General features: G+C 46.9%; 11 protein-coding genes across 11 annotated transcripts; 4 read left to right on the top strand and 7 right to left on the bottom strand.

Annotated features, from left to right (window-relative positions):
* Positions 1–55: 55 nt before the first annotated feature.
* KIP3 (tubulin-dependent ATPase) lies at positions 56–3103 on the bottom strand. Its single transcript, XM_020207310.1, has one exon. It carries the CDS (start codon positions 3013–3015, stop codon positions 157–159), a length of 2859 nt encoding a protein of 952 aa, XP_020064362.1. The 5' UTR covers positions 3016–3103; the 3' UTR covers positions 56–156.
* An 88-nt stretch (positions 3104–3191) lies between these two features.
* Positions 3192–4349, bottom strand: LAC1 (Lac1p; the record flags this gene model as incomplete). The annotated part of the gene is made up of 1 exon (XM_020209984.1): positions 3192–4349. The coding sequence occupies one exon, from the start codon at positions 4347–4349 to the stop codon at positions 3192–3194; it is 1158 nt and encodes a 385-aa protein (XP_020064361.1).
* Positions 4350–4495: 146 nt separating this feature from the next.
* On the top strand, positions 4496–4934 carry CANTADRAFT_250704 (uncharacterized protein). The gene has a single exon (XM_020207313.1). It carries the CDS (start codon positions 4641–4643, stop codon positions 4860–4862), a length of 222 nt encoding a protein of 73 aa, XP_020064360.1. The 5' UTR covers positions 4496–4640; the 3' UTR covers positions 4863–4934.
* A 71-nt stretch (positions 4935–5005) lies between these two features.
* SSN8 (cyclin-dependent protein serine/threonine kinase regulator) lies at positions 5006–6115 on the bottom strand (the record flags this gene model as incomplete). Its single annotated transcript, XM_020209925.1, has 2 exons — positions 5006–5853; positions 5941–6115. 2 exons carry the CDS (start codon positions 6113–6115, stop codon positions 5006–5008), a joined length of 1023 nt encoding a protein of 340 aa, XP_020064359.1.
* Positions 6116–7017: 902 nt separating this feature from the next.
* CANTADRAFT_6394 (uncharacterized protein) lies at positions 7018–7816 on the bottom strand (the record flags this gene model as incomplete). The annotated part of the gene is made up of 5 exons (XM_020210884.1): positions 7018–7238; positions 7286–7485; positions 7637–7685; positions 7728–7740; positions 7784–7816. The coding sequence occupies 5 exons, from the start codon at positions 7814–7816 to the stop codon at positions 7018–7020; spliced, it is 516 nt and encodes a 171-aa protein (XP_020064358.1).
* A 101-nt stretch (positions 7817–7917) lies between these two features.
* CANTADRAFT_21994 (phosphopantothenate--cysteine ligase) lies at positions 7918–8925 on the top strand (the record flags this gene model as incomplete). Its single annotated transcript, XM_020206770.1, has 1 exon — positions 7918–8925. The coding sequence occupies one exon, from the start codon at positions 7918–7920 to the stop codon at positions 8923–8925; it is 1008 nt and encodes a 335-aa protein (XP_020064357.1).
* A 94-nt stretch (positions 8926–9019) lies between these two features.
* SAM50 (SAM complex subunit) lies at positions 9020–10669 on the bottom strand. Its single transcript, XM_020207694.1, has one exon. It carries the CDS (start codon positions 10639–10641, stop codon positions 9169–9171), a length of 1473 nt encoding a protein of 490 aa, XP_020064356.1. The 5' UTR covers positions 10642–10669; the 3' UTR covers positions 9020–9168.
* Positions 10670–11327: 658 nt separating this feature from the next.
* CRZ1 (DNA-binding transcription factor) lies at positions 11328–11870 on the bottom strand (the record flags this gene model as incomplete). The annotated part of the gene is made up of 1 exon (XM_020210004.1): positions 11328–11870. The coding sequence occupies one exon, from the start codon at positions 11868–11870 to the stop codon at positions 11328–11330; it is 543 nt and encodes a 180-aa protein (XP_020064355.1).
* A 3123-nt stretch (positions 11871–14993) lies between these two features.
* On the bottom strand, positions 14994–16973 carry TRM12 (Trm12p). The gene has a single exon (XM_020207693.1). It carries the CDS (start codon positions 16629–16631, stop codon positions 15360–15362), a length of 1272 nt encoding a protein of 423 aa, XP_020064354.1. The 5' UTR covers positions 16632–16973; the 3' UTR covers positions 14994–15359.
* A 497-nt stretch (positions 16974–17470) lies between these two features.
* On the top strand, positions 17471–18781 carry CANTADRAFT_51112 (uncharacterized protein; the record flags this gene model as incomplete). Its single annotated transcript, XM_020209904.1, has 1 exon — positions 17471–18781. One exon carries the CDS (start codon positions 17471–17473, stop codon positions 18779–18781), a length of 1311 nt encoding a protein of 436 aa, XP_020064353.1.
* A 984-nt stretch (positions 18782–19765) lies between these two features.
* UBP1 (ubiquitin-specific protease) lies at positions 19766–21598 on the top strand (the record flags this gene model as incomplete). Its single annotated transcript, XM_020209989.1, has 1 exon — positions 19766–21598. The coding sequence occupies one exon, from the start codon at positions 19766–19768 to the stop codon at positions 21596–21598; it is 1833 nt and encodes a 610-aa protein (XP_020064352.1).
* Between the last annotated feature and the right edge of the window lie 227 nt (positions 21599–21825).

Genomic DNA, 21825 nt, shown 5'->3' with positions numbered 1-21825 from the left:
TAGCTTGGGTTATAAAAAGGTTTCATAAAAATCTACAAATGAATTAATTTTATCAGAAGTATAGTGTAATCGTAACTCGTTAGTTTATGCAGGGTGCCAGGAGCACTTATCTATATATGAAGCCAAAATATGGCTTTTGTCATGGATGTAGACAATCTAGTCAACTTTATCAGAGCCGTTACTCTCTATGTTGCGAGCTTCAACTCCTTCTTCGAGATTACCGTATCTTTTCATCGAATCCATAATGATAGTACCAGGGGTAGGATTGATGGTCGGTGTAGGGATATTCGAATACCCATTATTTGATGCAATCACTTTAGTGCTGGCCAGTTTGTTGAGGAGTGGGATGTTGCTGTTATGTTTTGTTTCAAGATTCGCCGAATTGATTGGAGTATTTCTTCCCGATTCGAGATTGATTGATAATCTTTTGTTGTGGAAATGTCCAGACTTTGTACTATTATCTGCTTTGAGAATATCATCAAGTCTGTCTTTGGGAGGTGCTAACGAAACTGGCGACGCCTCCAAAGTGGGATCGAATTTTAAGTCCAATTCGTCACCAAGAATAGTTTTATGTATTATTGAGTTTCCCAAGGGAGAATCATCTTCAATTTCACTTTTGTTCATTGATATGTTTTGCATGGAATCATCCATGCTCACATCACTCTCCATCATAGTCGAGTCGCTCTTCGGAACATCCCAACGCACCTTTTTCGGAGCATTCTTTCGAGGTGAATACTTTGGGGTTAATGGTTTTTTGCTAATGACTTTTTTGAAATTTCGAGGTGGCGACGCCTTCAATGGTGATAATGGACCCCTCTTGGATTCTCTGAACGCCTTGTTAGAGAATGTACCTGTTTGAGCTCTTGCACTTGACTTGCTTGTAGGACTATCACCGTCGCTGAGACCTTCCAAATCCTCCGGGCTATTCAAATCGTCAGCTAAGATACTATCTTGTTCTCGAATTTTTTCTTGCATGAATTGAGAAGTGCTTTGCTCAATTGCTATATCAAAATCTCCATTAGCCAACAGTTCAAGTGCAGTTATCACATTGTTATTAATTAAGTCAAAGTGCTTTTTCAATTCGGTGGAATCATTCCCAAATGTTGCGAATAAGGAGGTCATATTGATAAACTCGTTGGATATGAAATTGAAATCTCTGAGCTGATATACTAAATGATCGAATAGAATGGATGAATTGAAAAGAATATCCCGTTCCAATGACTCCTTTAGAGAATCAATCATAAAGTCAAAAATCAGCGAGTGAGAATCAGTCCAACCTTCATTTTCTTTCAATCTCTTTAAAATTTGGGTAGCCGAACCAAGAAGAACATGATCAAGCTCACTGGGCTTTGAATATTGTGTTTCCAATTCACTGATTTGTGAGTCAACCTTGTTAATCAACTGCTCACAAAGCTGCATCATAGTGTTCACATCATCCAAATTGTCAAAATGATCCAAGACTTTAGTAAATCCCATAATTAAATCTTCGATATTAATCCTTTGTAATAAGAGAATCTTTCTTTTGGCAAGAATAAAGTACTTCCTCCATTTTTCCTGATTCTGTTTTGATAAGGATGATTTGATACTTCCTATACTCTCAGAGAGTAACGCAAAGCACTTGTGCAGCAATTTTTGTTGGTGGACTACTGTTTGGTTAATGACATTTGATTCTCTTGCTCGGAGCTCCTCTATTTCTTGCTTTTGCTCCGTGATCATTTTTAGATAAGATCCCACATGTCTATCCAAATTGTGTTGATTTCGAATAAGTTTAGTTTTAATTTCTTTTGCTCGATCTGCATATTTGAGGGTGTTTAAAGTCTCATCATAGTGAAGGGAAGATGGTGATACACAGACAATCATTACTGTCTTACAATTTCCACCCAAAGAGAACTTTAACAATCTAGTTAATTTCGAGTCACGATAAGGGACGTGATTCCGCCTTCTTGGGTCACAGAGGGCATTGATGCAGTTTCCCAAGGCTAATAATGATTTGTTGATATTTGCCCCTTCATTAAGTCTAATACCTCTGTTTTTTGTCGCTGCTGCACGTTCACTACCAGCCAAGTCAATTATTGATAAGGTTGCAAATGTATGCTGTTCTTGTATATCTGCGGTTCTATTTTTCTGGATAACGTTAATTTGCAACACGGCATGAGATCTGGATGAGGTTGAATTTGCTTCGGTTGGGTTGGTGGTTCGATTTTGGTTTCCTAATAAAATCAACTCCATGACTTCTTCCACCGATTCTGGTTTGTGTGACAGAAGATTGGTCACCGAGATTTTCTGGTAGGAGTCCTCCCGAAGCACAAGCTTCTTGTGAGGAGTCTCTGGGTTCAACAAGTCCCGAATCGTCTCATTGTAGATCTCCAAAAATGATAAACTGATATCGATCAATTTCGTGTCGGACAACTCTTCGATCTTTTGGTACAATTCCTTCATGGTTAGAAAAATAACTCCAGGGTTGGAAGGATTACCCAGGATTGTGTGAGTTTTGCCACACCCCGTGGCACCATACGCGAACACCGTAGCGTTATACCCATCCAAAACACTATCCAACAAAGGTCTAGTAGTCCCAAAATACACATCTTCCTGTGTGGCGGGTACGTCAAAAAGCTTATCAAAGACAAAGCGATGCTCCCTGATTCGCGTGGTATGGTTGTTGGGGAAGGCATCTCGCTGCATTTTGGTTAATGGATTGGTTTCTGGTGGATCAAAGATCAACATGCGATCATCAACAACATTGACAATTTTGCGGATGGCACGGGGAGAAACTCTGGGACTCTTCGAAGGGGTGTCCTGAGTACTGAATGAGCCGTCGCCTAGAAAGAATTGTTCAGTCTCGTTCTTGATAAGGTTTGTTTCTTCAGCGGTTGTGAAAGGCCTCACTCGGACAGCGACAGTGATTGACGATTGGCGAGACGCCCCGCTTTCGGAAGTCAGAGATCCTGAGCTCGAGACCAAGCTGCTGGCTCCGGGAGGCTTGGCCGCCCTGGCACTAAACCTTGCTCCGTTCATGACTAGTTGGTGCTTGTGTCTGGGTGGTGTTTCAAAACAAAACCCATCGGTCACGTGTTAACTAACACGTGACCCGACACGTCCTGGTACTTGTTTACTGGCATTTTTGAATATGGAGTATTGTGGGCCTAAATACGGTCTACTAGCCATGTCTATAGTACAATGAGGTAACAAATCTATTCTTGCAACTTTTCTGACGGTTCGTCAAGATCTGTGGTGGATGAATCATCAGATGCTTCGCTAGCAGCCACTGTCTTTTCAACCTTGGCCTTTTCCTTTTCGGAATCAGAGGTAGTGTCAGCCTTTGGTTTGGATTCGCCTTCGTGGTCGGTGTCCTCGTCGTCAGATCTGACGTCCTCTGCACCTTTTCCAGTGATAACCTTGTAAGCTACCTTCAAGATCAAGTACATCCAGACAATAGTAATGATCTGGAGGCCTCCTAGCAAGCCCAAGAACGCCTTGATCACGGTAGGAGTCCAGCATCTGGTGGTCTGGGGAACGCCACTGCATTGACCGTCCAGCATCAAGTCAGTGGAGTAGAACCAGGCGTGGTAGAACAACACGTTGTAAACCCCGTGTCTCAATACTATCCACGACACCAAGAACATAAGGAACATGATGTCGCACATGGTGGAGAAGCCGGCATACTTGAGCATCTTGGCTGCGGCCAAAAAGATGTCGACGGAGTCCATGATCATGAGGATCAAGTGGCCGATTCTGGTGAAGTGGTAGTAGTACGATCCGATCAACAACAAGCAGGTGATGATGTGGTGGCTGAACATTTGGTAGTGGTCTTTTCTGCGTTCTTCCACGTTCAACACAAAGATTTGCTGGATCCAAAAGCCTACCTGGGCAAGGTAGTACGTCTTGAACATGTGGGTGTAGTGGTCGTGGGGCCATGCGATGTAGAGGTTGTCGATGTTGTTGTAGTAGGGGGCCCCGATGTAGAGGTACACTCCGAAAAGGAACGAGATGGTGTAGTACACAAACGACCAACTCTGCTCTGCAAACCTGACCTTGGCCTTGCGAGAGTGGATGTGCAATACGACTGACGAGAACGGGCTAAAGCACCACGTCATGAGGAACGATCTAAGAAAGGTGAGCCCAATCACCCAGGTGACCACGTAGTAGGTATCGTCGATGCCAATGCCGTACAATAATGGGTCCAGGGACTCCTCGTACTGCAAACTGATGAACTTGGAGGTATATGGCTGGGCTGCTTGGAACATGTTCAACGCAAAGAGACTGGTGAGAAGGAGTCTCGATATATGCATTTGGTTCCGCTCTACGGAAGCCAAGAACGACTTGTGGTATTCAGCATTGTCTGTCGTCATGGTGTGAGGATGCCTCGAGGTCTGGAGAATGGACCGGATCTGGTGCAATAACAAGGACGTTCAACAGACTGGGGAAGCTGTTCGGGTTGTGTGGGTCGCTATGAAGGTGCAATTGGTGCTGGCAACGTTCTTCACTTGTGGTGCCAAAAAAAATTTTGATGGCAGAATGTCGCGTCACGTGATCGTTTGATCTGGGAGGTCCCTTTTGTGTGTGTGTGGTGGGTGGTATTGGGGCAAGTTAGGTGGCCAGGTTCTCTGTCACGAGCACGTACTACATTCAGGTGCTATCGCATGTACCCACTGGAGCCAGCTCAAGATGCCACGCGTACACTTCTTGGATGGGGATCGCGATCACGTGCCCACCCTGAATCCACGGCTGTTGGGTGCATGTACCTGTTGGCATGGTTGGGATACCTGAGACTGGGGTCGAAAATGGGCGTTCCAAGCGTGAGGTGTATATTGGGGGCTATATTCCCCGAGGATGTCGGCGGCGCATCACATGCAAAATTTTGACCTCAGCAGATTTCATCTTAATATGTATGAGCACCATTTCCCTATAAGGTGATTCTGAATCGAGAACATGTTAATGGCATTTTCCGGCTAGTCGCGACAGCGATCTCGGCCGACAAACCTATCCTAATGGTGTCAGCCGTGTATTACCTATTTAATAGCATCATCTGAAGCGTCTTCTTGACGGTACCCTCATTGTACCTGTTCCAGATCACATAGATGTTGATAATGTCCTGCATGGCCTCTACCACCTCGTCGAGATTTATGTGTGAATGGTCCAAGAAATTCATGAAACGGTTGATTTTGATGGTGTCCTCGTCCAATTTCATATCCTGGAAATTGGTGCCTTCAAGCTCTACCGGCTGACTCTTCAGACCAGGCTCTGATTGAGTTGTATCCTTAGGGTTGGCTAGGGTCATGAGGTCGTCTATATGCATAGTGGAGGAGTCCGGCTTTTGTCCAGGAACAGCACCTTCGTTTCTTCCTCTTATGGCGGAAAGGTGTTTTTTGAGAACGATGGTTATGTAGATGGAGGTCACTGCGATGATATGTGGGGGGAGAAGGAGATGCAAGTCCGTTATGTAGCTGTCGTTGATCAAGGACCATGCGTTTTGGAGCTCGTCGTCATTCAACGTGAATCCGTAAACTGCCTGGTTCTCAATCAAGAAGTCCCGTATTTGGAGGAGTGAGCGGTAGGGGTGATGGAGAAAGAGGAAGGAATCCATCTCCTCGATGAGGTAGAACTCGAACTCCGCGAGCTTGGTGACATCGTGGGGAATATACTCGGGCCACAAGTTGCGGGCTTCCAGGATGATCAACCGGATATGTTGGGGGCACTCCTCGATTTTGCATGCCACGTAGAGGCAGGTGGTAACAAGCAAGTATACGTTGATTTCCTTCAACAGCACACGGGTGAGAAATCGAGTGAGGTAGATCTCGGCCGATGCTAACGCCACCTGGCGGATGTTGAGTCTTCGTCCTAACTTGATGATGACTGCGGTTAGTAGCTGGAAAGAACCGGGATCAAGACACAAGCACTAGATTGCTTGTAAGAACCAGTATCAGGAACACTCATACGTACGATTATGGAGATAGATCCTCATGTTGTAGTCGTAGGCAACGTTGAAGTCTTTGATGAGTCCGTTCTGGATCATCTTGCGCTCGAGCAAGAGGAGCCTACGTCGGCTCTCGAGAAGCGAGTGCCGCGTAAGCTGCCACTTGTTATGCTGGGAAGAGTTCCAGAAGTCTGCTGACATGATGTGATGGGCTATAGATGATGGAGTAATGTGGTGGACTATGGATTGTGGAGCAGTTTACCGCCGAGTGCGATGTCATATCTGGTAGCTGCAAACGTGTGTGCAGGTCACGAACCACCACTTGGTCGATAGTTTAACAGGAGTAGTACGGGACTGGCAGTCAATTGGGGTTGGATTGGTACTACTCGATGATAGAGAGCCATAATTTGCTTTTGGATGTTCAGTTTGGTCTCTGGCAGGCGAAATCTCGATGCCCAAAGTAGTAAGCCCAGTCAGAAAGACGTGGAGCAGTTAAAGTTGAAGAGATTGGCTTAGGATTACTGTGAACGAGAATTGGGGACGTTTCTGATGTGGAATTATTCCGTCAAATCGATCAATGGCTGAGTTTTGCTTTTAGAGGATTATTGAAACGAGGAGAGAATTTATTGGTACGAGAGAGTTGCTGCAATCTCGAGGAAAGCTGGTGATGAATGAGAGGAGACATGACTAGTACAAGGATGGTGTGGAGGAACAGGGAATACAATCATGAATGTGTAACAAGCGGTCCATGTGATATTCAAAACGCTGGATGCTTCCATGAACTAAGTGTCGAAGCTACAAATGTGAGGTTGGCTTCAAATTACCGAAGAAAAGGTGTATTTGATGATTTTACAGGGACTGAGACAGTTCCAAAGATGGTGCTACTTCTAGTGGTTAGGAAATCACTGGAATGATTTCAGTACTCAACTCTTTGCCAGAACATTGAAATTTTGTGATTTGAAGCAACGTACGGCTGGTATATGTTGTCCTCAGCTATTCCTGATTGTTAGCAGTACACCCAGGTTACGAATACCTGAATTTCGAGTTCTATTGTGCCTATTAGTGGAATAATTATTGCAATTTATTCCCCTGGTGTCTGCTAATTACATTTCGCCACAGTCCACGATCTTGATTTCCTGGCGGGGTCGATCTTCTTTGTCTACTGCAGCGGCTTCAATACGGTCCACAATGTCGAATCCTTCGACAACACGGCCAAAAACCACATGGCGCCCATCCAATTCTGGCACGTCTCGACAGCACACGAAGAACTGGCAACCATTGGTGTTGGGGCCCGAGTTGGCCATGGAAACGGTGTATTTTTTGTCTGTGGTTAGTAGATGGTAGTTGATGAGCTCCAATGGTGATACTTACGGTCGTACGTGAAGCCCTCGTCATCGAAATATTGTCTTCCGTGGATAGAGGTGGAACCTGAGCCGTTGCCACGGACAAAGTCTCCTCCCTGGATCATGAAGCCCTTTATTATCCTGTGGAATGGTGCATTCTTATAACCCACCGGTCTTCTATTTTCCCTATATTCTCCCGTGCAAAACTGTCTAAAGTTCTCGGTGGTACTGACGTTAGTACGGGATTCACACCCACTCAGAGACATCAACGAATAATGTCTGGTTTCCAGTATTTGGAGTTTAGACAATTTCAATGTCAAAAAGTTCCCCAATACCAGTAGCTGGTCAATGTTACGCCATGGGATCCTGCTATACGTACCGTGGCAAGCCTTCAAACAACTCGATCTTGATGCGTCCACTCAAATCACCTAATGTTAGTACTGTCGATTCCACAACCACACTTCACATACTTCCGTTGGAAACCTGCTGTTAGTAATGTGCTAAGCTACAAGTCCGTGCTACTCACATCCAAGAACACAATTCGGTTGGTTTCTGTCATATGGTGGTGTCTGGAGGATTCTTGCTTACTATGCACCTCTTCGCACCTCACCAAAAAGTTCCCCACGAAACAAAAGTGTTCTTCTTCAACCATCACTAAGCATGTACCACACATCGAATCCCGAGCCAGACACTGCCATTGACCGGACCGTGCCCGAGTTCCCAGTTGCTCAGCTCTCTGACGAAGACAAATACTTTAACTCGTACAAGCCTCCCAGCTATCTTCCTCGTATAGAGGACGAAGTTCGTTCGTTCATTGAGTTTCATGCTACCACATCCGGAAAGCCCATTGCGCTAGTTACCTCGGGTGGAACTACCGTGCCATTGGAAAACAACACCGTCAGATTTATCGACAACTTCAGTGCCGGTACCAGAGGTGCCACTTCGGCAGAGAACTTTCTTGAAAACGGCTATGCCGTGATCTTCTTGCACAGAGAATTCTCCCTCCTTCCTTACTCAAGACACTACAGTCACACCACCAATTGCTTCTTGGACTACATGACCGAAGCCAACGACAAGATCGAGATTAAGCCCAACTACGCCGAAAAGATGTTGAAGGTGTTGCGTAAGTACAAGGACGCCAAGGAATCCAGATCGTTGCTTTTGATCCCGTTTACGACTGTCAACCAGTACCTTTTCACCTTGAAGTCGGTGTCTGAGTTATTGCATAGAGTCGAGTCCAAGGCATTATTCTACTTGGCGGCCGCAGTTAGTGACTTCTTTTTGCCTCAATCCAGAACTCCTCAGCACAAAATCCAATCCCAAGACGGAGGAGGAAAGCTCGTGGTTGATTTGGAACAAGTCCCCAAGTTTTTGAGTAGATTGGTTGAGAATTGGGCTCCATCTGCTATGATCATTTCGTTCAAATTGGAGACCGATGACTCCATCTTAATCAAAAAGGCCAAAACTGCTTTGCAACGTTACCAGCACCAGTTGGTGATTGGAAATCTTTTGCAAACTAGAAAGAAGGAGGTGGTTTTTGTTAACTCGAAGGGTGAAGAAAAATGGATCAGATTGACTCCAGAACAAGTCGAAGAGAACCTCGAAATCGAAAGTTTGATAATACCTGAAGTGGTTCAAGTTCACAACCAGTGGATAAACAGAAAATAAGTACACCCTAGCTGCCCAAAAATTCTTTTTAATGCCCACAAATGGGCCATCTAATTCAAATTAGATTCTATGATCGACAGTCGCTATATTATCTTAGTCTGCATTGATTTCTGCTCTGTTTTACTCTGATCATCACTGGAAATGCTATATATCCAATGACATATTAAGTCTATTAAGTGTACAAATATACATATATACATGATGAAAAATGACTATAAGGGGTATGTAAGACAGGCATAATCCTCACAAGAAAGACACACCAATTCCATACTGGATTCCCTTTCTGATACTATCTCTTTCGTGAACTGCCAATGGCAAAACGAAGTTTAACTCAAATCTCGCCATTGGATGGTTGAACAAGATTCCAAATCCGTAGCTGACGGAATAATTTCCACTGAAATCCTTTGCTAAACCAGCAAGCCCTAATTTCTTCTGCAAAGGCATTAATTTACCAAAGTTGACGAAGTTGTGGAGCTTGAAGTTTGATTCTTCACTGATACCTGGAATTTTGGATACTAAGGACACTCCTCCATTCAAGAATACGTCACCACCAACAGAAGAGTTGTAACTTTTGGGGCCAAGGCCATTCATGGTGAATGATCTCACATCATTAGGACCACCAATGAAAAATCTATCCAAGATGAAGCTGGAGTTTCCGAGTGGGTACAATACACCTGATTTGTGAGTGAAAACCAAGCTAGACTTTAAGGATTTGACAGGAAGAGTAAACTGAGATTCAAGAATTGATTTTAAGAATGGAGAACTGGTGCTTTTAGTTAAACCGTTGAATTCTACTCCTGCCTTTATGTACTTTCCAGCAGTTGGTAGGATGTGATTATTTCTAGTATCGTAGTTGATGTTATAGCTCAAGGATGACTTCAAGCTCGAGCCAGACTGGAACAAAATGTCATTCGATTTCGAGTTCAAGTTATTAAGAATTCTCCAACTGTTCTCAAGGGTCAATTCATGGTTCAAGCCCCCTTCTAACTGGGTGTATATTCTATTGGTAAGTCCCCTCATAGTGACATCAGAGTTAAACCAGTCATATTTTCTGGTGTTCAAGTAACCCACGTTTTCAAGTATGAAGTTGGCGTTGTTGAACAAAGGTTGGTTGTAATTGATCAAGTACGAACTCTGAGTCTTGGTACCTGAAATGGCGTCAAATGTGAGATTTTCCGCACCACCAAAAAGGTTCTTGAACTGGAACTCGATGTAACCATCCCCCTCGCCGTTACCAATGTTGGTTCCTGTCTTCGCGTAGAACTTCTTGACAGGGATGATGTTGAAGACAGGAACCACATCAAGACTGGCCGAAGGCCGGGAGAAATAGGAGCGAGGAAGGTGATTGACCGACACCATCAAGTCCTGAACTAATCCGAGTTTGATGAAAGACTTGGATACCTGCTCGATGTTCTTGAGAAACGTTTCGAGTCCGATTGGGGTGTTGTGCTTCAACAACGGCTCGAATTGGCTGGCCAAGAATGAAGTACGGAAAGACTGACTGTTGGTGATCTGGACATTCTTGATCTTAATGGGCTGGGTTCGACTCTCAACAAAGAGCTCTTCGAGGTAATGCTTGTTCTGTTGAATCATTCTTTCTTGTTGTGATTGTTGGAGCTGGGCAAGCTCTTTCTCCGCCTTCGATTGTGGCGCATCGGCATTGTTGAGGGTTGTGGATAGCCTGTCTATCATGTCATCTTCGTGGCCGAGCGACATGATGGGATTAAGAGTGTTGGTTGCAAAGGTTGGTCTTTTTGAACTTACGCTATGAACAGCTTGAAGTGCGCGCACCAAATGATAAGTATGGGAAAGTATCTACAGAGATTTAGTTGGGCTGGCGAGGCAGAGAAAGTTGCTCCAGAACGGCTAAAAGCTCAGGTTTACTTGGGGAGGAAGTTTAGGTAAATAACTATTTTATTAATTGGGAACGTAACATAAAAAATTCTCATGCACTTTTATAAAGTATACATGGAGAAAGCATCAGTGATCTATACTTGGGCAAGCCGTATGAGCATTTCGCAGGCTCGGGACTGAAGATGAGAGATTGCAGTAGTCCCAGCAAAACTGATTGTGGCATATGCATAATTATTCAAATTAACAAGCACGAGTATAATATAGCTAAAACCAGATGGACTGGAAATAGTTACACAATTAACACTCAGGCATTTTATCTAGTTATCAATAGCTGACAATTGTGTCTATAATAGGTTCACTGGAGATTTCTCTGAAATTAGACCAAACTTCAATTTTATCTACACCTTCCTCCGAATTATAACACCCAAAAGTGCATCCTTGAAGACTAACATTGCAAATTGCCATCCATTTACACAAGAATTTCCGGATTCCACTTCTACAGTCGTCACATTAATATTAATACATTACGGCTATATTTCGGGAGAGAATCAGTCTGGAGGGGAAATGGCCACTTGGGGAATGGAGGTCATGGAGACTCCATTCGGAGTCAAGTACTCATTCGAGTTGGTACTGGCGGACATTGCGTCATCGCCAAACTCGTTTTCAAGCTTGACGGATGCAGCCGTGATTGGCGGGCCAGTACCTCCGTTCTTCTGTCTCTCCAACTCTTCTTCTTCAATAAGTAACCGGATACATGCTTTCCCGTTCTCAGTTTGGAAGTGTCTTCTCAAAGCATCTGCTCGGGCAAATTTGCGGCCACAACCGTAGGGACTCCCGTCCTTCAAAAAGCCCTTACATTGGAACTTCTTCTCTCCCGTGTGGAGCTCCTCGTGTCTCTTTCTATCGTGCTGTCTGGCGAACGCCTTTCCACATGCATTACATATGAACGGTCTTTCATCGGTGTGCGTTCGCAAGTGGGACTTCAAGTTGTAGGGACGGGTGAACCGCTTATCACAGAGATGGCACGCGTACACACTGGGGTGTTTCTGGGTCCTCTTGGCCGGCTTGGAGGGCGACGCCAACTCCAACATCTTTTCTCTGGAAGAAACTGTGCCGCTGGGGGCCTCGTTGCCGTCGTAGTCGTAGTCGTCGTAGTCGTAGCCTTCCTCGTCGTCATCGTCTTCGTCGTCATCGCCCATGTTCTCGTCCTCCGACTTGCCTCGCGAAGCCGACTGTGACCGCGACGTGGGCCGCGATAGCGACTTGGACGAGTGGCTCTTCTTTCTGCCTCTGCGGATCGACTGGAACTCGTCGGGCTTCAAGAGCCCTCCTTGGCTAACGTCCAACGTACTGGAGTGGGCCGAGTTGGCGCCTGAATACACCAAGTGGCTGTTGGGAATTAAACTGTTGACCCCGTTGTATTTCTGCGCCTGCGCTCCTCCCTGCTGGTTGCCTGTGTTCTGTCGGGAGAGCTCGCCAGTGGCTCTGGGAGAGTTGTGGATCGACGAGTTTGCCGATGAATTGCTGAACAACGACGGGGTTTTTGCCGCCACGTCCTGGGGCGCCTGCTGGATGGAAATCAGTGGCTGTTGCTGGTGTTGCTTAATCGAGTTTGTGTAGTTGATCAAGTTGTTTTCCGTGAGTTTGTTTGCGGTGTCGGGAAGCGCAGCATTGGCGCCTGTTGGTTCTAACTGCATTCCGTTGGACATCCCCATGTTGGGCACGTTGAATTCCAACGACATCGGCTGGTTGTTGACGGAGTAGTTGAACTGGGGAGGCGCCACGTACGCCTGGGCCAGCGGATCAAGTCCCACTAAGTTGGTATTGGAAATGGAGCCGCCCAACGCGATTTCGGTGTCGAAGGTGCTGAGAGCGTTAGGGTCCGAATCCAAGTACTGGATGCCTGAGTACTGTTGCGACGGGTTGCCGCCAAAGTCCGAGAGCGCCTGGTTGGTCACAGGGGGATTGGCAGAGAACTGGGATGAGGCATCGATGTAGGGACTGGCGGGATTGGACGACGCATCGGAGTAGAGCGAGTGCGACGAGTATGCGCTAGGCGATCGCGGGTCCAAGAGGTTGCTGGAGCTGTGGGTGGTGTTGTTGTTGTTGGTGTAGTTGCTGAAGTTAGTGGGCGATAGCAACTCATTGGATGGACTGGGGGTGGAGTTGGAGTTGGACAAGTTTTGGGTATTCACTGCGAGCGAGTTGGAGCCGCTGAGGTTGACGTTGGCGCTGGGATGGATGGGTTGGTAGATGTTGTAGGAGTCGTTTTGTGGTTGATGGTACTGGTCGTATCTGGCAAACAGCTGGGCGTTAGGCTTGGCCGCTGGCGGCGATAGACTGAGGATGTCGTAGAGATCGTCGTCATCGGGTTTGACGTTGTTGAACGACATGTCAGAATGGATGGGATGATGGGACAATGGATGGGTGTATGGATTTGGTACTCTTGTGGAGGGGTGTGGATGCTTAGTACTCTGGTGGAGGAGGTGTGGATGCTTAGTACTCTGGTGGAGAAGTTCCTATGGAGGTCTGGTGGAGAAAAGTCTTTCTTTAGTGGTGCTCTGGTGGAATGGAAGTATGGATGTTCTGGTGGATTAATCCTCTGGTGCAATTCTGGGGATGAATTCAGAATCTCAGACAGAATTGGGAGCTTCTCGTGGCCAATTGGGCAGACAGCAATAGCAAAACGTGACCCTACGTGGTGGAGATGGACAGTGCAAAAATCTATCCAGGAATACGAAGTGGTGAGCTACACCCAAACAGCCGTTCTTACACAATACCACCACCATCGAAGTGACATAATCGACATCATGGACAGGGAACATGGCGCAGCGACTAACATGCAGACCGACGGGGACTCCCGGCGCCAACCTGTAAACGCTGCCATGCAGGTGTCACCCTGAGGCCGGACGGAGATCGAGGCCACGATCAGCTGGGCGGGCTCTGGCGTCGTGGGGCAGCCCGCGGCGCTGGCGAGGCGCTGGTAGCAACATCCGTACTTCACTACTGGGGCTAGCATCCTCGGGGATCCGTTTGGTAATGGAAGTGTCGCTGGACTGGTCCTTGTCGTCGTCAGCCGTAAGCGACATGGAAATTGCAATGAAGCCCGCGGGTCGCCGGAGGCTGTTTGCGAGCTCGCCGGATTTCCCGATCCCCGAGAGTTTTCCGTCCCCAGCCTACTTAGGCAGGCGTGCCATGCATGTGGCCCCACCCGGCATGGTGGTAGAGGTCGGCAGGATGCACCAGGGGGTTGGGGGAGCAACCGGCGCCGTTGGGGAAGTGCGACATGGGCCGCGACATTCGCTTGTGGGGAGATGACCGTTGCTGGTCTGGTTAGGGCCACTGAGTTCTGTGGGTGGGCACCCGATGGTTCTCGATAAGTGAGATTGAGGATCGGGGCGCGCGGGGGAATTGGTAAAGGATTAGTCAGAATTAGTAGGGCTGGACAATACGGGCGATGTTAATGGGAGACAATTATGCGCTGTAGACTACCAGTGCTTATAGGTAGTAAACTAGCATTAATACCCGAGGTGGACTTTACAAATAGGGGAATATTTTGGAGTGGATTCATATGTCTGGGAAGCAGCGATGACTATTTAATTACGGGTAGAAATGTGTCTCATATTTAAAATACGTGAAGTAGAAAAGTATCAAAATTTGTAATCATGCACAATTGTACTGGAACTTTTGTGTAACAAGAGATGGATCTCATCTGTGATTGAATTATGGTAGTGATGGACCATAGCAATTAGAGTACAGTATCTCCAATGTAAAATACGGATCCGTGTGTGAAATACAACAGTGTGGAACATATGAATCTATGATAGCAAGCTATTCCTTACGTATCTGAAGTATGGATAGAAGGCTCTCTCCCATGATAAATTCGAGATAAATCTCACATGAGTGAGAAATTACAGGATTAAATTACAAACTAAGATTATGATGAGACCCCAAAATCTCCAGTTACCCATCCACCATGTGTGCTTCTGGATAATGAAATAGGAGCTGGAGGGGATCCTATCTTAATATGAGCACTTATTCTGATTCTTTGGACACCCTTTTTGTTCTAAACCAAATTCTAAATGCTCCTCCCGAATTATGAGACTCTCTCGAACCAGTAGGACATATTGGCTGGGCACATGCAGCTCCACATTACTTCAATAACTATTGTGTTTTTCTACAATATTAATGCAAACGTGAACTTGTCTAGTATATAATTTTATGTTCTTGTCAACTGCTGATTCTTGATGGCACAAGTATCTATAATGACTCAAAATGATAACCTTTATAGAGAAGCTGGTGATTTGAAATTGTCACGGAGACTATTTTGCAACTCGCTCAAGTCAAATTCGCCATTAGAAGGCATGAAGCAGGATTATTCTAATACCCAAAGTATTATTTATACTTGAAAAGATCTATTAATTATTGCTAGTTACTTGCGGTTGCGACCGTACTCTCACCACTTACTAGCTCCATTTGGCATAGAATTTTGGCACCGGAACCGACATGGCCAATGTTTCACGTACTCGTAGCTATGTCACTATACTTTTCGAGTTTTTTCCATGTATTCAGCCAGGGATTCACGGCCCATTAACTTTCTTCACGTCCACGTCCACTACCACATGCCACACATCGGGCGCAAAAGTCTTGACCTTTTCAAGCCATTGAACAGGTCCGAACTTCTGCCCCACCTTCTCCTTGAACTCGTCAAACTGGCTGATGTGAACATTCTCATGTACGTGCACATGAACGTCCCGTAGTGACTTCTTCGCTATTCCCATCGTGATATCCCAAGACCCCTGGGAGCTAGGAAGTAGCCCCAAGTTCACGTGGGTCACCTCGATGCTCAGATCGGGGAATGTCGCCATTCGTCTGGGAACATGTTCATTGCTCTCGTGGAATATAAATACTCTTACCTGGTCCTTCAATTGGGTGTAAATTTCGTAGTTGAACTCATCTTCGGGTCCAAAAATCTGGTAGCTGTAGTGGGGGCTGACGGATCTCCTGAAGCCCTCGATCGACCATCCGTTCAATTCCCAGCAGAAAATGTTTTTGCACCCATTCTTCAAGTAGGAGAGAGAAAAGTACCCGATTCCACAGTAGAGATCGAAAACAACACTGTCCTTGCAGGCAAAGTCGCGAAGCACGCGAGCCTTCTCCTTGACGTTTCCACGGGAAAACATGGTGTACAAGGGAGCCCAGTTCTGATCTATTCCGTTCTGGTTAACCCCACACCAGAATCCACTTTTGAAGTCGACTGGTGTGGGATTGTCGTATAGCTCTGGCGTGGGCTCGGGGCCAAAGTCTCCGTACAAGGGCGTGATGTTCAAGGGTCTTCGCATTACATCTGTCTTGATGATGGGTTTGTTGAGAGCTATGTGAGTGAAGTTGGGGTATTTTCGCAAAATGCTGGCATAGAGCTTGTCATCAGCATATTCCTTCCATTGTGGTGATGAAAATGCTTCACCCAGAAACAAGATCAACGGAGGGTAGAGCGACCATTTCTTGGGCACTGCCAGCATCAACGAATTCACTTTTGACGGCAAAGTGCCGCGGGCAAGTAAATGCTCTCGCACAGCAGCTTCCATGGGCGAGTCCTCGGGGGTAAACTCGTAGTGGTCTATGTCGAATTGGTGCAAGTACTCATCTGGGTGTTGTACGGTAGTGGGAATAAAGAAGCCGGCTCCATCTCTGCGGATTTTGACGGCTTTATTGAGATTTCCTGAGCGCTCAAGATGCGACTTTATCGCCTTGACAAGCGTAGGGTCGTGGGTCCGTACTGCTATGTAGAGAACCATGGGCATCTCGACTGGACTTACAGGAAAGATCACGGGAATGGAGTCACGGGTCATGCGTCACGTGCAAACATAAATATTTATCACCTGCGTCTATTATCACGTGATTTAGTCCATGTTATGGTTGCAGTACACGAGGGCGGAAATTGCAGCGCAGGGGCGCCGCTGCCACTGCTGGATGCCGTGGGTGTCCGGTGGAGCGCTTACGTAATCTGCAGTGAAAAATTACGTAATACAGTTTCGCCCACGGTGTCCCCCGGTGTCCCACCCGATTACATTGTCCTGACAGAGCAGTTCAGTGTTGGGGTCGAACCGATGCTTGAAGTGCCCTTGGAAATGTTAATTGTAGCGTCGGAGCCGTAGTGCGGCGACTGTTCGGATCAGTGTCCCCTTTGAAGATTTTTAATTCCTAAACCGCCCTGGTAAAAGAATTATATTTTTGATAAGTTTAGATGTATCATAATGCAATCTCTACTCCAGAAATGCCTTTAAAGTCCATTCCCCGTTCTTTCCCACCCTCCCAGGGACATAACACCCTCACCACCTCCCCCACTTCCTCCCGATCGGAACTAATTTTTTTGTGTCACCTTTTTTCGCTCGTTCTCGCTGACTGGATCCAACGCTTGGCCAGAGTTTCCACCACGTCTTTCTTTGCTCCGTCGTCCCAGCCCACTAGCATCAATTGAGTCAAGGCACCCGAAGCAAGTCTCCCGCGCCACGTCTCTGAGCCGCACTTTCCCGTTTCTGCTGATTCCGAACCCCAATTCGACCCATTCGCCAGTCAATCCGGAATCTCGATTTTTTTATTGGTTTTTGTTGGTTATAATTGTTGATAGAGCTCGTTTATTTCGTCTACCCACCGTGAATCACAGTGGTTGAGTAATTGCATCACCATCATGACAGACCCAAAAGAACACCAGCCTCTGGTGGAACCCCAGCCAGTGGACGACGCCGCGCCAGTCCAGGAGCCTGAGCCAGAACAGTCCCACAGCGCACACGCCGACGAGCCTCGTGGCGAAACCACTCCCACACCCGCCAGCGCCATCGAGGGCGGCCGTGAGGTGTCCAAGATGATCCTCTACGTGGGCATGCTCCACAAGTCAGTGTCAGAAGACATGTTGAAGGAGATGTTCTCAGTTGGCGGCGCCATCCAGTCGGTCAAGGTGTTGAACGACAAGAACAAGCCAGGCTTCAACTACGCGTTCGTCGAGTTCGAAAACACCCAGGCAGCTGAAGTGGCCCTCCACACCTTGAACGGGCGCCTCATCAACAACGCCGAGATCAAGATCAACTGGGCGTTCCAGTCGTCTACCATCAACAGCGCCTCGCGTCCCGACGAGCCCAGCTTCAACATCTTCGTCGGTGACTTGTCACCCGAGGTCGACGACGAGACGTTGTACACGGCGTTTACCAAGTTCCTGTCGTTGAAACAGGCCCACGTCATGTGGGACATGCAGACGTCGCGTTCCAGAGGCTACGGTTTCGTGACGTTTGGGCTCCAGACCGACGCCGAGTTGGCGTTGCAGACCATGAACGGCCAGTGGATCAACGGCAGGGCCATCCGCTGCAACTGGGCCTCCCACAAGCAGTTGCACCACTCGGGAAGCAACAACTTTAGAAACAATCGTCATCATCTCCATCACAACAACGCCAGGGGTCCGTTCAGGCCCTACAACAACAACCTCATGCCCCAGCAACAGATGGGTGCCCAGGGTGGCTTGCCCAGTCAGTACGCTCCCCAGTTGCAAGGGGGATTGCAGCCAGGCTCCGGCAATGGACCCGTTTTGCAGTCCATATCGCCTCCCAACGGCACCTCGCCTGCTCCCTCCCAGGGTGGCCCAAACCAGCAGGCCAGCCAGCAGGCCAACATACCGGTGATGTCGCCCCAGTCTTACGACATTGTGTTGAGACAGACTCCGTCGTGGCAGACCACTGTCTACTTGGGCAACATCGCCCACTACTCGCAACAAACTGATTTGATCCCTTTGTTGCAAAACTTCGGGTTCATCGTTGACTTCAAGTTCCATCCCGAGAGAGGCTGTGCATTCGTCAAGTACGACTCCCACGAAAGAGCCGCATTGGCCATTGTGCAATTGGCTGGCTTCACCATCAACGGCAGACCGTTGAAGTGTGGATGGGGAAAAGACAGGCCTCCCATGGGCCAGTACCAGAACTTCGGGAGGGGACCCATCTACCAGAGGCCATGAGTGGCTCTTGGGTATGGGATCAGTGGAGAGTATGGTCAATAGAATTTTCTTTTAGAGTTCTCAATGGAATTCTCTGTTCAAGAATACAGTGCAATGGAATCAGTGGTATGTGAAGACTCATTGAATTTATTGTTATCTGGTACTTGTATCTCAATGACAATAGAATCCCGCTATCTTACATATAGGGTGAATTCTGTGTTATCCGGTACATCTTATATCTCATTGGGTGCATGAAATTCACTTTTACTTGAAGTACATTCCTGTTATCTGACGAGTATCTACTGGGTGATCTTCATTCATTGTGCTCTTATCTGAATTGTGCTTCTGCCTGATTCCTGACTACCTCTGCTCTCTCACTCACCACTTCTCTCCGTCGTTCTACGTAATTCATATACCTTGTTTAATATATATGTACGACCAGTTGTAGTCTCAAGCGCCGGCCCTGCCACGCTTCCATCCCGTCTCTGCCATTCTGGTGGCACCAGTCCAATTCTTGCTCCCACCGCCCATTTCCCCCCACCGTGCATGGCACAAAAAAATTTTGATTCATCACCAGCTTCATCACCTACAACGATCCAACTATCCCAACGGCCTGCCCCAGCACGCACCCCTCTGTCACGAGTAGTAAGCCGTCGTGCCAACATTCCCAATCTCGCTGTAGCTTTCCCTTTCTAGAAAGCACTTTTGTCGTGGTCCAGCGTCCCCCAGACAGCACCGTTTATGTCGTTGATAACTCGAGGATTACCCGTTGTATCAGTCTCAGTCGTCATCTTATCACTCCTCCTAGCCCAATTAGCCCCTACCTCGTCGTTCACGTTGTTTTTCGCCGGCATTTTTGAAAAGTTTTTGCCCGACCACTTCACATCCATCTCGCTCAACTCCAAACTCGTGGCCACTGCTTCTGCTGTCCTTGTTGTTTCGATAGCCTTCTCTACCAATAAAGTGCCCAGTCTTCCCCAAATCTTCAACGGCTTGCTCTCCACCATGAACTCCGGTTACAAATACAGATCGAGGTTTGCATCCAAGAAACTGAAAGAAGCCAGATTCGCCCTCGCCAACGGAGGCGAGGTTGGCGGCATCAGTAACGAGGGAAACACCTGCTTCATGAACTCCGTCATACAATCACTTGCTTCGTCGAGGCTGTTGGTAACCTTCATCGACTCGTACCTTTACAGCGAGCTCGAACTCGATACCAAAGAAGACGGCCAGGTAATGAAAATGAAGACCACCACCCCCAAGCCAGAACTTGTGTTCACCAACGCATTGAAGACGTTGTTGGAGCAAGTCAACGGCAGCTACGGAACGAAGGGAAAGGAATTTAGCACCAAGCAATTGCTCAACAAAATGCCCAATGGCCCAAAGCAAAACTTCTTCTCGGGGTACAACCAAGAGGACGCCCAAGAGTTCTACCAGTTGGTGATGGGACTCTTGGAAAAAGAATTCAAGGGCTTGCAGGGCAAACCTTCCAAAAAGTCAGACTCCCCAGCAGACCAATTCGTTGACGTAGCAGACGTCAAAAACCTCGTTCTCGCTGGAGACCAGTTGGGCAAACTTGGCACTGTGTATGTTCCAGCCTTCCAGGTTGATCCCAACATGGACGACAAGCATAAATTTTATCCATTGGAATTGATAACCCCGGTCGATGGAATTTCTGCTGATCGGATCGGGTGTTTGACCTGTGGAGAGGTAGGAGGAATTAGGTATTCGGTGACAAGTGGGTTGAGTTTGAACTTGCCCAATAACTCCTCCTACTACACCAGTTTCAACTTGAACGGGTTGATGGACAACTGGATCACCCCCGAAATCATCGAGGACGTGAACTGTAATAGATGCGGTTTAAATCAGACCAGAGATTTCTTGATAGAAAAATTGGCCACGCTAGAAGAAACAAACCCCAATGGAAAGATTCTTGACCAGTTCAAATCCAGACTTGACTCCATCAATCAAGAGTTGAAGCATCCACACATAACAGACGATGTGTTTGAAAAACTTACCATCAAGCAAATGATCAAAAAGAGCAAGAAATCCAAACAAATCTTCTTGAGTAGACCACCGCCATTATTATCCATCCACATCAACAGATCTGTGTTCGATCCAAGAACCTATCTGATTGTCAAAAACCCCAGCAATGTTCAATTCCCCGCTACTTTAGATCTCTCCAAGTACACAGCTGAGCCTGAAGATATCAACATGGATGCCAGATTATCCTTCAGGAAGCAGGATGAGAGATCGGTATTGAAAAGTGACCCAGAAGTCCCTCAAGACCTGGTTTCTGCAAGCCCCTCCGAGGCTTCCTCCGGCTCTGACTTCGAGATGGAGGACAGGGAGAAGGAAACAGTCACTACAACCACAAGTGCTGAAGAAGTTGCGGCTAATCCTTCTTTGCTTTACGGTCTTAAGGCAGTGATTTCTCACTACGGTACCCATAATTACGGTCATTACATCTGTTTCCGTAAATTCAGAGGTACCTGGTGGAGAATCAGTGATGAGTCGGTATACGTCGTCAACGAGGATGAAGTACTCAGCGGCCAAGGCACCTTCATGTTGTTCTATGAATATGATGATGGGCATAAGGAAGTCCTTAACGACGTCAGTGACAGTGAGGAGGAAGAGGCCGAAGAAGAAGACGACGAAGAGATCCAACAGGCCCTGGAAGTGGAAGAAGAAGAGGATGAAAATGTCGAGTTGCTGTCAGTCCAAAGAAGCGAGGATTCCAATTCTTCATTCCAGGTGAATCTCCAGCCCTTGACCCAAAGCATTTCCAATGAGCATGTCGATGACGAGTTCCATTACGGAGAAGAAAGGGTGCATTTATAATTTATTTGACGAAGATATCTATCAGCAGTATCTGGAAACAGATACACAGCTGGTGTAGCCAAAGTGATAGCTAAGAAGGCTTTAATAAATAATACAGCTAGGAGTCTTTCATCCCACTGGTAATAATGCAAGAGTATGTAGATATTTGTAGATGGAATTTAAAAAAAGCTGTAATAACTCAAAAGAAGAAGTATCGTCTGTGCTAACACCCTTTTAATTGGAGTGAA

This window comes from Suhomyces tanzawaensis (assembly GCF_001661415.1).
Source record: "Suhomyces tanzawaensis NRRL Y-17324 unplaced genomic scaffold CANTAscaffold_4, whole genome shotgun sequence".
NCBI classification, from domain to species: domain Eukaryota; kingdom Fungi; phylum Ascomycota; class Pichiomycetes; order Serinales; family Debaryomycetaceae; genus Suhomyces; species Suhomyces tanzawaensis.
The sequence above is the reverse complement of the archived record's forward strand: the minus strand, read 5'-3'. Positions and strand labels throughout refer to the sequence as shown.